The 14,482-nt window shown below is 50.1% G+C and overlaps 2 protein-coding genes across 3 annotated transcripts in view; one reads left to right on the top strand and one right to left on the bottom strand.

Moving 5' to 3' along the window:
* The window catches only part of ARHGAP1 (Rho GTPase activating protein 1), a 30,628-nt gene extending 27,088 nt beyond the window's left edge, over positions 1-3,540 (bottom strand). The window contains exon 1 of one of the 2 annotated variants that reach the window (XM_016186442.2): positions 3,387-3,540. The gene's annotated coding sequence lies outside the window, so the exon portion shown is untranslated. Of the gene's footprint in view, positions 1-3,259 lie in introns of both variants that reach the window. The other variant, XM_060176487.1, reaches the window with a different exon arrangement.
* Positions 3,541-3,754: 214 nt separating this feature from the next.
* On the top strand, positions 3,755-13,891 carry ZNF408 (zinc finger protein 408). Its single transcript, XM_007519072.3, is given in 6 exon segments — positions 3,755-3,992; positions 5,179-5,456; positions 6,439-6,500; positions 7,761-7,993; positions 12,008-13,335; positions 13,337-13,891. Coding segments are annotated over 6 exon segments (2,142 nt in total). The 5' UTR covers positions 3,755-3,904; the 3' UTR covers positions 13,490-13,891.
* The last annotated feature ends 591 nt before the right edge of the window (positions 13,892-14,482 follow it).

Here is a 14,482-nt window from a genome sequence, read left to right as displayed (position 1 = left end):
GCTCTGAGTGAATGTGACAACCTCCTGCATAAGTCACAGCTGAGGCCACTGGATGGTAGACTGGCTCCCTGTACCTAGCAACAACCACCCTGTTACCAGGGCAACCACACTGATTCACTGGCAAAAATTGTTTGAAGAGTCAAAGCCGAACCACTAAATGGCCACTCCACACACATAATATCTTCTTCCTCTTCCTCCTCTCTGACCTTATCTGCTACCCTCATCAAGATGTCTGCTTACCCTTAAAAATTTAAGGACCCTCTCCGAGCAGAAAATGCATTTCTCTCAGTGTCCCTGACCAGGCTCCCTCATTCGCTTTCAGCCCTCCAAAGCAGGCAGCATTGGGGAATGACCTTGACTCGCTTTTGAGACCTCTCATCACATCCCAAGCTGGGAAAGGTGTGACCCCCTCCAGGTGGGAGCCTTCTCTCCCTGTCCCTTCTACTCTGCCACCAGGCACCAGGTGCTCCTTTGGCCCTGCCAGCAGCCACCTCAGGAGCCTCACTGCACACACTGGGGGCTGGATCTGATGAAAAACATGGGGAGGGGGACAGTGAAGGACTGGGTTATGGTCCTGCCTAAACCAGGAGTTGCAAAGATGCTAACCAAAGTCCTTTTCTTTTTTAAAGATTTTTACTTATTTATTAATGAGAAAGATAGGAGGAGAGAGAGAAAGAACCAGATATCACTCTGGTACACGTGCTGCCGGGGATTAAACTTGGGACCTCATGCTTGAGAACCCAGTGCTTTATCCACTGCACCACCTCCCAGACCACCCCAAGTCCTTTTCTTAACTGGGCCAAAATTTCCTCATGTATAGTGGCACGGACTCCTCCCAGAAATGTAATTTGCCCGCATTCTAAAATACTTGTGCTGAAGCAAACAACAGGATTAGAAAGAGCAGCTGGGAGCTGAAGAATGTGTGGAGGAGGGGTCAGGACACCCTCTCAAAGGGAGCCATACTTGAACTCCACCTCTTTTTCCAGGGACAACTTCTCTAGTCTGTCAATTCTGGAGCTGACCCTTCCCCCACCCCATAACCCCATTTGCAGTATAACTAATCACAGTTGTCCTCACCTTCCAGCCAGAGGCCTTTCACCAGCCTCTAGGACACAGTTGTTACCCAGCAAGCACAGCTGTTGCCCCTGTGAACCCAGAAGCTTAGCTTCCATTCAGTGGGAGGGCAAGAGAAGCGAGCACAAGGAAGTCCAAGGGCAGCTAGTGCAGGGAAATTCGAACAAAAAGTCATGAAGACAAACTACCCTGGCTGCTGGGACCACAGGCATCTATAAACTCTGCTCCACTCAGTGCAAAATACTCTGCTCGGAGCTCAGAGTTTTCCCTTCATGGTCAGTCAAACACCTACCTTTGCTAAAGGCTTGTTTTAAAACATTTTTTAAAGAGAACTCATGAGCTTCACATGCAGCAGAGAAGAGAGAGACAAAAAGAAGCCAGCGTACCACTTAGTACATGTGATGCCAGGGATGGAACTGGGGACTTCTGCTGTGAGAGTCTGATTCTCTGCTAGCTGAGCTGTTTCCCCAGACACTTAAACAAGCAAGGCGGGACTGAGAGGTGGGATACTGGTTGAGTGCAAACATTACCATGCACAAGGACCATCTGCAAGGAGGGAGCATCATAAGCAGTGAAGTAATGCTGCAGGTATTTTTCTTTCTCTCTCCCTCTGCACCTCCCCTCTCAATTTCTCTCTGTCCTATCAAATAAAAGAGAAGGGGAAAGGTGTGTGTGTGGGGGGGTCCTGGGTGGTAGCACAGCGGGTTTAAGACACGTGGTGCAAAAGGCAAGCCCCCAGCTCCCCACCTGCAGGGGATCCCTTCACAAGCGGTGAAGCAGGTCTGCAGGTGTCTATCTTTTTCTCCTCCTCTCTGTCTTCTCCTCCTCTCTCGATTTCTCTCTGTCCTATCCAACAACAATTATAACAATAACAACCACAACAAGGGCAACAAAATGGGCAACAAAGTGGGAAAAACAGCATCAAGGAGCAATGGATTCATAGTGCCAGCTCTGAGCCCCAACAATAACCCTGGAGGCAAAAAAGAAAAAAAGAAAGAAAGAAAAAAAAGGAAAGGAAAAAAAAAGAAAAAAATGGCATCTAGGAGTGGTGAAATTATTGTGCAGGCACCCAGCCCAATCAATAACTCTGGTAGAAAGATAACTAAATTAAGGAGGAGAAGTAGTAGTAGTATTAGTAACTTAGCAAACGAGACAGAGACCAGATTGCTTCTACATTTCATGTGACGTTAGAGCCTCACACATACAAGGTATTGCTGGGCCTGCTCCCCTGCCACTACCAAAAATAAAGCTTTGACTTTGGAAACTCTTGGAACCCTGTATGATGCTGACGGCATCTGTGGATTGTTTTCCTAAAGAAACATTAGCACATGCACAAAATCTTGCATGCAGTTTTAACGGGGTTAGGGCCCACACGCCCTCTGAGAATCCCTCTGTAAGAATCTCTAATTGATTCTGCGCATTCAGTTCAGTCACCTGTAGTATGAACGAATCAATTCATCTCCTAAGTGGAGAAAGGAGCAACACTGGCTGATGGCCTGCGCAGTACCATTAGCTGGACACAACTTATCTTTTAATTTCACAACAACACCAGTGAGGTATGCACTGTGAGCCCGTTTTACCTTTTGAGGGAAGTGAGAGACAGGAAAAATCAGCAAATTGCCTAGGGCCATACAGCAGAGCCAAGATTTGAATCTGAGTTTATCTGAGGCTCTCTCTTGGTGCAGGTCAATCCCTGGGCGCTCTCTAAATCACGCTAGCAGGTTCTCAAGCTCCAGAGAGGTGCTATCAAAGAGCATGGTAAAGCTTCTCCCTTCACTTCTTTTGGAAAACTGAGAAAACCTGAAATGGTATTTGGGTTTGCTCTGCGATCTGGAGTCCAGAACTGGGGAAACACAAACCTCCAAAATACAACAAGACTTACAACTACAATCACATTGTTTGCGTGGAGTTTCTAAGCCCCTGACTGGGTGTCGCTATCCCCACTTCACAAATTAGGAAGAGAGAGAGGGAAAGGAGGAGGGAGAGAGGGAGGGGGAGGAGGAGGGAGAGGGAAAAGAGATGAAAGCCTGGCACGGTGGAGTGTTCTTGTTCTCTGTGCTTCGTCAGATCGAACCCCGATTTCCCCTCCCCACGGGTCAGTTCAACAGCAGAGTCTGACCAGGATTCTGCTCTGGAGAGGAGAGAAGGGGGGCAGTGGAGGAGCAGAAGTCCTCTCATTACAGACCCGGGAGTGGAGCAGAGTCACAGTGGGAAGGCCGAGCTCCCAGGCCCCAGTCCACCCTTGCTCCGGTCCTCGGGTCTGCTCTGGTGTCCCCATCAGGGCCTCAACCTTCCATTCCAAGGGATCTTACCAGTTTTTTCCACTCGCCCAGCACCACCAGGAAGACCCCGCGCCCAGCAGCTCACAGCGCTCGGGCAGCGCTCCCACGGCCACGCCTGTCAAAGCTCGGATAACATCCGGCTGCGCGGTGGAACGGGAACCGCCCCCTCCCTGTTGCTTCGCTCCTTAACCACTTCCGCCACACCTCCATCCCACTTCCGGCCCTCTGCCAGGACCAAACATGGCCTTTTGAGGTGCTCCGCCCGCTTCTTGTGACTGTTTACCCGAGTACACGCCGGGAGGAGAGCAAGCACAACTGTCCGACTTATGCATCCGGAAAGCAGGGGGTGAGAACCTTTAGTTCCGCCTCACCTGAGTCTCGAAAGGAGTTCCTGGACCCTAGGTCCTTATTGTTCCGGGGCAGAGCTTTGCTTCCACCACTCCTCTCAAACCCCCGGTCCTGTGCCCCAGTGAGCTCTGACTGTTACACTTCTTTCCTGAGAGGAAATTTAAAACTTAACACTGTTTCCGGGGGGAGCTGAGAAGACCATGCTCACTTCCGGCAGGGGGAGCTTTTCCCAATCTGGAATGGAGGAGGCGGGGGACCAGTTCTTGGAGAGGCACAGGCTGCAGTTGGGTGAGTGATCTGTGAGGTTTCTCCACCCTTGGCCCTGGCCCAGATATCCCTGATGTTCTCTGGTCAACTCTCTACGACCCTTTCCTTCCGGAGCCCGGAATCCTTCTCCGGTGCCCTCTGGGTGTCTAGACACTTCAGAAGAACTACCTTCTGCACCCCATAAAGAATTTCGGACGGGGGGAGTCGGACGGTAGCGCAGCGGGTTAAGCGCAGGTGGTGCAAAGCGCAAGGACCGGCTGAAGGATCCCGGTTCGAGCCCCGGCTCCCCACCTGCAAGGGGAGTCGCTTCACAGGTGTTGAAGCAGGTCTGCAGGTGTCTCTCTCCCCCTCTCTGTCTTCCCCTCCTCTCTCCACTTCTCTCTGTCCTACCCAACAACGATGACATCAATAACCACAATAATAACTACAACAATAAAATAAGAGCAACAAAAGGGAATAAATAAATAAATATTAAAAAATAATTTGGGGGCGGGGGTAGTCTCTTTGCATAGTGGTTATGCATAGAGACTGTAAGCCTGAGGCTCCGAAATCCCAGGTTCAATCCCCCGCATCACCATAAACCAGAGGTGAGCAGTGCTCTGGTAAAAAAAAAAAGAATTTTGGTCCTGGGTAGGCGTGGATAGCATAATGGTTCTGCAAAGAGATTCATGCTTGAGGCTCTGAAGTCCCAGGTTCAATTCCCTATAAATCAAAGCTGATCAGTGGACTGGTTTAAAAAAAAAAAAAAAAAGGTAGAATTTTAGTCGTATTCCCAGAGGGATACAGAATAACAAAGTTTCCGGGCCTGATGGTGGCGAACCTGGTTGAGAGCATATGTTACAGTGTTTAAGGACCCAGGTTTAAAATCCGGGTCCCCACCTGCAGAGAGAAAGCTTTGCTGCAGATCTATTTATATCTATATACCCCTTCCCTCTTGATTTCTGGCTGTCTCTATCCAATAAATAAATTTTTTTAAAGTAGAGAAGCTTCCAATGGAAGGGATAGGACACAACTTTGGTGGTGGGAACTATATGGAATTATACTCCTGTTATCTTTAAACAATCATGTCAGTCATTAAGTCACTAATAAAACATTTTAAAAAAAAAGAACCTGCCCCCTCCCTTATAGATCCCTCTTCTCGTGGGCCCAGTTGGACCTGTGGTTTCTTCTTGGGTCGCGCCCTCATTGCCTCCTGTTCTGCCTGCAGCCCCAGAACCGCACCTGGACCGGGATCCAGGATGGAGCCCATCAGGAGAAGGCTGTGCAGGGAGCAGCAAAGACTTCCCCATCGGGCCTACCCTCACCACCTTCGCTCTAAAGAGCCTCCCCCGTGGTTTGGCACTCGGCCCCTCCCTCGTCGAGGAGCAACGCTTGGGGATCTGGTGTGTCGGGGAGCCCCTGCAGCCAGGACTACTCTGGGGGCCGCTGCAAGAGGAGTCTGTCTCCCAGTCCCAGTGTGAGATAGTGAAACCACAAAAGGAGCAGGTATTAAGGGCTATGTCCCCTATCCGTGATTAAAATTTTGTTTGTTTATTTTACCAGAGCACTGCTCAGCTCTGGCTTATGGTGGTGTAGTGGATTGAACCTGGGACTTTGAAGCTTCAGGCATGAGAGTCTCTTGCATAACCATTATGCTATCTACCCCCACCTGAGATTAAAATTTTATAATAGGTTGGATCCATTGTGTAGGGCTCTCCAGTTTGTTAGGAGAAGCAGGGTATTTCAAGTGACAAATGGCTTTGGTCCTTCTTCCTAGGAATCATGGTGCAGAAAGTTATTAGAAGTGGGGGCAGTTTAGTGACAGCTTTGAGCAAGACCGTGACCTAAAGTTTTTGAGATTTAAAAGCAGAATTAAATCCCAGTCCTGTCACTTAGCTAGTTAATAGTGACATTGCCCCATTCGGCTTATGTTCTTCTCTATTTAACTGTCATGGCTTTCCCCCCTTATTTTATCCCTCTGGAATTGTTTAGAGGAATAGATGAAGTGACTCCAGCATTTTGTTTCATAGTCAGTACAAAAACCCTTATACCTCTTAGGGCGTTTTTCTGTTTACTGCTTACTGGAAAGCAGTGGTGTGTTTGATTTAGTAATTCTTCATGGCCTTGGGAGGGAAATGTGGGTACAGGCCTTTTGGTCTTTTACTGAGTGGAATTGCACAGAGCATGGTGCTCTAGAGGCCAAAGCAGAGATCACTAACCACCCGAGGACTTCATCTTAGAGCTTTTTCCAGAGTGGTCTCATCTGTTTTTTGGTTTTTTCCCCCACCTCCCCCCCTTAAACACATGACAGAAAAACTTTTATTTGATTTGATTGGACAGAGAAATTGAGTGGGGGTTAGAGACGAAGAGATACCTGCAGAGCTGCTTCATTGCTCATGAAGCTTCCCCCCATGTGGGGACTGGGAGCTTGAACCCAGGTCCTTATGCATGATAACATGTGGGATCAATTTTTATTGGCTTATTTCAGGATATATCACGAGGTCCGTGGGGAGATGTGCATGCTTGTGAGCAGAGTTCAGGCTGGACCAGGTAAGTTACAAAAGCCCATGTATTGGGGATGATTCTTTAAGGCTGTCTATTGTGACTTGAGATAGAAATAGAGGCTAGGGGGGTCAGGCGGTAGCGCAGTGGGTTAAGCGCACGTGGCATGAAAAACAAGGACTGGAGGGAAGATCCCAGTTCGAGCCCCCGGCTCCCCACCTGCAGGGGAGTCGCTTTACAGGTGGTGAGGCAGGTCTGCAGGCGTCTGTCTTTCTCTTCCCCTCTCTGTCTTCTCCTTCTCTCTCCATTTCTCTGTCCTATCCAACAACGAACGACATCAACAGTAACAATAATAACCACAACAAGACTACAACAAGGGCAACAAAAGGGGGGAAATGGCCTCCAGTGGATTCATGGTGCAGGCACCGAGCCCAGCAATAACCCTGGAGGCAAAAAAAAAAAAAAAAAGAAATAGAGGCTAGGCATAATTCCCCACTAGATATTTTGCAGAGAATGTTTACAGATCCAATAGAACTTGCAGTGTCCCGTGAGGCAAGCAAAGCTAAATGTCAAGAGAGAAGCTAAGAGTTAACTTCTGAAGCTGAATGAGAACACAGCTGGAGGTAACCCCCCTCTCCCCTCAGCATAGAGGGATTGACCATCTGTTAAAAGTAATCAACTTGACCTTGGACAGCGGCCTGAGAATCTTCTATCCTGCCTGCTAGAAGGGTCTGTTAGCAAACTCCACTGATAAGCAAAACAAAGTGTACTCTCTTCTTGTCAAGAAGAAATTACCTCCCCCCTCCCCCCCCCCCCCCCGTGAGGGGCATACCCAGTTAAGCATATATAGTACACAGCGCAAGAATCCCCCGCTCCCCACCTGCAGGTGGCACACCTCACAAGCAGGGAAGCAGGTCTACAGGTCTTTTTCTTTTCCTATCTATCTTCCCCTCCCCTCTCAATTGCTCTCTGTCCTATCCAATAAAACGGAAAAGATAGCCATCAGGAGCACTGGATTCATAGCGCGGGCACTGAGCTCCAGTGATAACCCTGGAGGTAAAAAAAAAAAAGAAGAAGAAGAAAAGAAATTAACTGTTTAAGCTGATGACTATGAGAAAAAAGATAAAGCAAAACTACACAGTGCTTACAACCCAGTTTTTGGACACGAGTCTGGCTGGGTCCGCTGGCATAAACGTTCCTTCCTGTTTGAGAGCCTCAGTGTATCTCTTCTTCCTGCCCGAAGATCCCACTGGGGGGGGGGGCGGTTTCAGGGAGGTCTCCTGAGCTCACTCTTCCTCTGCTTTGCAGTTTAGTGCAGCACAGCAGACAGGAGGATGAGGGAAATGTGACCCTCGTGAGGATAAGCGACAGGCTCCACCTGCAGGTGTATCGGGTTGTGCTACCGGGCTTTGAACTGCTGTTGGGGTCTGGGCCTCCCTCTGAAGGCCTGAGCCCTGCCCAGCCCAGGCTAGAGGAAGAGGAGTTCCCCTTACAACAGGAAGTGGCTTCTCCTGAGGCGGATACACAAGACCCCTGCGCAGGTATGTGTCAGATAAATGCCGGCTCCCACATTGTCACCAAGACATCCCACTGCTGAGACATAACAGAGCTTATGGATCAAGAAGATTTAAGGGGCCAAGACTACAGGGTGTAAGCTTTTTTAAGGGAGAAAGACAAAGCGTGAAGTCTGGCGGCTTGGAAGGTGGGGCAGTGGAAGTTTGATGTAAAAAGGATCTCTCGGTGTGGAGTAAAGGATGGGGTTTGATTAGGACAGATGAAGATGGTGCTATGGGAAAGGACTGATGGACTCAACAAGGCTAGAATTTTTCTTTCGTTTTTTTACCAGAGCGTTTCTCAGCTCTGGTAATGGTGTGGGGGATTAAACCTGGGACTTTAGAGCCTCAGGCATGGCAGTCTCTTTGCATAAACATCATGCTATCTACCCTCCTCCTGCAAGGCTAGAATTTTTCAGGAAGAGAAAAGTTTCACAGAGTTCTGGGGTATAAATTCACTTGATGTCTTCAGTTGAAGAGTGATGATTATTTTTCAATAGCTATCTTTTGGAGGCGGGGGTAGTGAGACCTGGAATAGTGGTCCAGGAGGTGGTGCAGTGGATGCTGCATTAGGCGCTCAAGCATGAGCTCTTGAGTTCCGTCCCCGGCAACACTGAGTGATGTCTGCTTCTTCCTCTCTCCTCTTATCATTGTCATTAATAAATAAATAAATAAATAAAACCTTTAATTTAACTCTGGCGCGTTAAATGCCAGGGATCAAACTCAGGGCCTCCTGTTAGAGAGTCCAGTGCTTTATCCACTGTACCACTTCCTGGATTGCAGAGTGATGGTTATTTTCCATGGAATGAGCAAACAATGGAGATATTTGTAATTTGTTAAAAGATTTGTTTCACACGAGATAGCGCTTCGTGAGAGAGAGAGAGAGAAAGAGAGGTGTCAGAGTAGCATTCTGGTTCATGCAGTGCCAGGGATCTAGCCAGAAGCCTCAGGCATGCAAGTACTGGGCTTTACTAGCTAAACTATTATTTCCCAAGCTGTAAGATGTTTGTGCCTTTTATCTTCCTGATAAAAGTTTTTGACAATGAAGAGAGGTTTCTCATTTCTTTTTTTTTTTTAAATATTTATTTATTTACTTTCCCTTTTGTTGCCCTTGTTGTTTTATTGTTGTAGTTATTATTGTTGTCGTCGTTGTTGGATAGGACAGAGAGAAATGGAGAGAGGAGGGAAAGACAGAGGGGGAGAGAAAGACAAGACACTTGCAGACCTGCTTCACCACCTGTGAAGCGACTCCCCTGCAGGTGGGGAGCCGGGGCTCGAACTGGGATCCTTACGCAAGTCCTTGCGCTTTGCGCCACGTGTCCTTAACCCACTGTGCTACCGCCCGGCTCCCTAAGGTTTCTCATTTCTTACAGTCTATATAACTGTAATGAGAAAAGGATTCCTTTTTTTTTTTTTCCCCCTCACCAGAGCACTATTCAGCTCTTGCTTATGGTGGTGCCAGGGGTTGAACCTAAGATTTGGAGCGTCATGTATAACCATTATGCTATCTCCCAACCCTCCTTAAAAAAATGTAGAAGAGGGGCTGGGTGGTGGTGCACCTAGTTAAGTGCACCCTGTACTAAATGCGGGGTCAAAGTTTGAGCCCCCAGGTCCCCACCTGCAGGGGAGACACTTAACAAGTGGCGAAGCAGGGCTGCAGGTGTCTGTCTTTCTCACTCCCCCTCTCTATCACTCCCTCCTCTCAATTTCTCTCTGTCCTATCCAATACAAATGGAAAAAATGGCCGTCAGGAGCACTAGATTTGTAGTGCTGGCACTGAGCCCTAGTGATAACCCTGGAGGCAAAAAAGGAAAGAAGAAGAAGAAAGTTTATTTTTGCAGCTTGGGTGGTGGTCAGCAGGTAGAGTGTCAGAGTTGCATGCGAGGGTCCAAAGTTCCATCCTCAGCACCACATATGACAGACAGAGTGATGCTTGGGCTCTCTTTGTCTCTCATAATTAAAATTAAAATGTTAATATATATATATATTTTATTATTATTGGATAGGGACAGAGAGAAATTGAGAGAGGAAGGGGAAATAGAGACACATGCAGCCCTGCTTCACCATTCGTGAAGCTTCCCCCCTGCAGATAGAGACAAGGGGCTTGAATTTGCATCCTTGCACACTGTAATGTGTGTGCTTAACCAGGTGTGCCACTGCCTGGCCCTTAGCTGATTCTTGCGGCCAGGGGAATAGTTTGACTGGTAGAGCATCATGTTTACTTAGCTGAGGGTCCTGGTTTGGTCCCTGGTGCTGCATATACAGAGGACTGGCTTGTCTCTCTCTCTCTACCTCATATTAAGACTCTCTTTCATAGATAATAACTAAATTTTTATTTATTTATTTATTTTCCCTTTTGTTGCCCTTGTTTTTTATTGTTGTTGTAGTTATTATTGTTGTTGGATAGGGGAAAGAGGAAGGGAAGATAGAGACGGGAGAGAAAGATAGACACCTGCAGACCTGCTTCACTGCCTGTGAATCCACTCCCCCTACAGAACATTTACTTTTGTAGACAGTGGGGTGGGACCATAGATCTATTTATTTTTATTTATTAGAGAGAAATTGAGGGGGGAAGATAGAGATAGAAAAAGAGACACCTGCAGACCTGCTTCCCCCACTTGTGAAGCATCCTTTCTGCAGGTGGGGAACAGGAGCTTGAACCTGGGTCCTTGCGCATGGTAATGTGTGCTCAACCAGGTGCATCACTGCCCTGCCTTGGGGCATAGATTTTTGGTCTTTGGAGCATGAGGTCCTAAGGTCAGTCCCAGGCACCACATATGCTCTGGCCTCTCTGTCTCATGAAATAAATAAAATAACTTTTTAAAGTTTATTTTTATTTATTTATTTATTTTACCAGAACACTGCTCAGCTCTGGCTTATGTTGGTGCTGGGGATTGAACCTGGAACCTCAGAGCCTCAGGCTTGAAAGGCTTTTGCATAACCATTATGCTGTCTCCCCAGCCCTAAAGTTTATTCTTGAATTTACAACAAGCTGCCATGTATTGGTGGCAGCCAGTGGTTATGGCAGGGGATGTAAATATTTAGAGTGGGGCCAGGCGGTAGTGTGCAAAGACCCGGGTTCAAGCCCTTGATCCCCACCTGCAGAGGGAAAGCTTCACAAATGGGTACAGCAGGGATGCAGGTGTCTGTCTCTTTCCCTATCTCCTCTTCCTCTCTCAATTTATCTGTCTCTATCCAATAATCAATAAAAAGTAGAAAAAAAGATTAAAAATGTGTATTTAGAGAGGAATGGAACTTACTATCGGCATCATCTCAGGCACAAAATCCCCCCGATTTTTTGCTGGTTTTCTTCATCTTCTCTGTGACCAGGGGACCCTGCCCTGCAGTGTGGCTTTGCAGTTTGCCTCTCAAATGTCCATGGCTCATATTTCTGTTTTTGCTTTGTTCCCTCATCTACCTCCTTGGCCTGCTTCTCAGGCTGTTTCTGGAGCTTCTTCACCTGCATAGCCTGACACAGTTCCTGCCAGCACTCCCTTTGGCCCTTTCACCAGAAGCCCCTGCCTTCCCCCCTTTCCTTCCCCAGTAGCGTGCTGAGGAGCAAATCCAAGGGATGTGCTCTACCACCGAGCCATGTCCCCAGTATTACCAGTGCGCAAAGGTGAAAAACGGTCTCCACTCACCCTTAGCATGTGTCTCTAGAAGGAAGGTAAGGGGACTGAGTCCAGGGGTTCTCCAGATGTTCAGGACCCGGACTAGATGGGAATGTAGCCAAGAGCAAGACTCACTCCAGGGAACAGATGAGTGTCCTTGCTCGAAGACTGAGCAGGAGACATATTCCCACAGATCCCTGGCACCACCACCAGCAGCAGCAGCTGCTCCACTGGGGTTAGTAGGCTGTACTAAACATTTATTAATTTTAAACATTTTTCTGTTCAGAATTATAAATGTCTAAGGCGATTTACATTACTGATGAAAACAATCAAATAAATGTCTAAAATTAGTCGGCTGTGCTAACCCCAGTGCCCCGCTCTTACCTTGCAGATCCTGTTCACCAGTCACCCCACAGCAGCCGGGAAGAGAGGGTGCTGGGCCCTGGTCTTAAGACCCAAATCCAGGAGCAACTTTCTGAGGAGAGTCAACCCTTTGATCCGTCACCTCAGGATGGCAGTGGGAACAAGGAAGGCCCAGTCCAGACGCAGACACCACCTCGCCCGGAGAGCAGGGCCCCGGCTTCGGCACAGGACACCCAGCTGCATTCTGACCTGCTCCAGGAGTCGCACGCTCCCAGTGCCCAGTGCCCACCCAGAGCAAAGACCTCAGAGCCTGGCGCCCAGCAGGCTGGGGAGCGCCAGCACCCTGGCCGCCCTGCACTCTTTCACAGCCCTCCTGGCCCACCAGGAAACCCCCCAACACAGGGGCGCCGGTACAGGTGTGGGGAGTGTGGCAAGGCCTTCGGACAGCTGTGCCACCTGAAGAAACACACGTTTGTGCACACGGGCCACAAGCCCTTCCTCTGCACCGAGTGCGGCAAGAGCTACAGCTCTGAGGAGAGCTTCAAAGCTCACACTCTGGGCCACCGAGGCGTGCGGCCCTTCCCCTGCGCACAGTGCGACAAGGCCTACGGCACCCGGCGAGACCTCCGAGAGCACCAGGTGGTACACTCGGGCGCCCGGCCCTTTGCCTGTGAGCAGTGCGGCAAGGCCTTCTCCCGCCGGCCTTCCCTGCGGCTGCATCGCAAAACCCATCAGGTGCCAGCTGCCCCCGCCGCGTGCCCCTGCCCCTGCCCCGTGTGCGGACGGCCCCTGGCCAGCCAGGGCTCCCTGCGGAACCACATGCGCCTCCACACAGGGGAGAAGCCCTTCCTGTGCCCGCACTGCGGCCGGGCCTTCCGCCACCGTGGCAACCTGCGTGGGCACCTGCGGCTGCACACCGGCGAGCGCCCTTACCGCTGCCCACACTGCACCGAGTCCTTCCCCCAGCTGCCCGAGCTGCGGCGCCACCTCATCTCCCACACGGGGGAGGCCCACCTGTGCCCCGTGTGCGGGAAGGCACTCCGAGACCCCCACACCCTGCGCGCCCACGAGCGCCTGCACTCGGGGGAGAGGCCCTTCCCCTGCCCGCAGTGTGGCCGCGCCTACACGCTGGCTACCAAGCTGAGGCGCCACCTCAAGTCCCACTTGGCAGACAAGCCCTACCACTGCCCCGTCTGTGGCATGGGCTACACCCTCCCCCAGAGCCTCAAGCGCCACCAGCTCAGCCACCAGCCCCGGCAACCCTGCGAGCCTCTGGCCGCTGCCCAGCCCACCGTGGTGCTGCTGCAGACTGAGCCAGAGCTGCTGGATGCAGGCAGCCGGCAGGACCTCTCGCCTCCCCCGGGACATCTTCCAGGTCACTGGTTCTGAGAGCCAGAAGTGCTTTGTGGTGCCAGAGGAGCCCGGCCCTGGCCCCAGCCTGGTGCTCATCCGGAAGGACATGGGCTTTAGCACCTGGGTGGAAGTGGTGGAGGTGGAGTCAGGCACCTGACCCCTCCTGCCCCTGTGGGGTTCTAGTCCTGTGCTTGCCAATGGCTAGATGTCTACACCTTCTTCCTCTCTGGGCTGCCTGGTGGAGGTTTGAGTCCACTGTGAGGAGCAGGTCAAGGACTTCCCTTCCTGCTCAGAAACCGTCAAATAGTCGCCTGAGAAACCTCTCTGGGATTTAAGGCCTTTTGACTCAGCTCCAGGAGAGCCTGTTCTGCCTGTCTCCCTGGGGGTTACACAGGTGCCTGTTCCGTGAATGCTGTGGAAGTGACCCTGGCCAGGGAGGTCGTGGGGTAGCTGGTGGTGATACTGTAGACCTGAAGGACGCGCTCTTGTATCTGGGAGCAAATGGGATGATTCTCAAGGGTTAAAAAAAATAGTGGCTAAGCCAGGCTCGTAGCTCACACATTGCTAATTCCGGCTGTAGGTTATTTTGGCGTCTTTTCTCACCAGCTGAAGGCTGTGAAGTCGGTGATGCTGCACTGAAGGACGTCAGCCTCCTGAGAGGCACCTGGGGCCACACCGATAGGCGGGCGGTCCTGTTCCAGGAAGGAGTGGGCAATCCATCTGTGTGGGTTTTGTGGGTCTAGACTGTATGGGGTCCCTGAGGTACAGCTATGACCAAATGGAGCTTGTGGATGGGGTCTCTAGGTCAGGTGTTCCCCAAGGAGGAATGGCGATAGTAAACAATCAACTCTTATTCACCAGTCTTACTTGTTTGTTTGTTTGTTTTTGCCTCCAGGGTTATCACTGGGACTTGGTGCTGGTTCTACAGATTCACTGCTCCTGACGGCCATTTCTTCCATTTTATTTGATAGGGGAGGGGAGACAGTGAGAGAGGGCGCTGGGTGGTGGCGCACCTGGTTGAGTGCACGTTACAATGCTCAAGGACCAGGGTTCGAACTCCCAGTCCCCATTTACTAGGGGAAAGCTTCACAGTTGGTGACGCAGTGCTGCAGGTGTCTCTATTTTTTTTTTTTAAAAGGAGACACCTGCA

Source organism: Erinaceus europaeus, chromosome 17 (assembly GCF_950295315.1).
Source record: "Erinaceus europaeus chromosome 17, mEriEur2.1, whole genome shotgun sequence".
In the NCBI taxonomy this organism is placed as follows: Eukaryota; Metazoa; Chordata; class Mammalia; order Eulipotyphla; family Erinaceidae; genus Erinaceus; species Erinaceus europaeus.
Note: the sequence above shows the minus strand (reverse complement) of the source record. Positions and strands in the feature narration are given on the sequence as shown.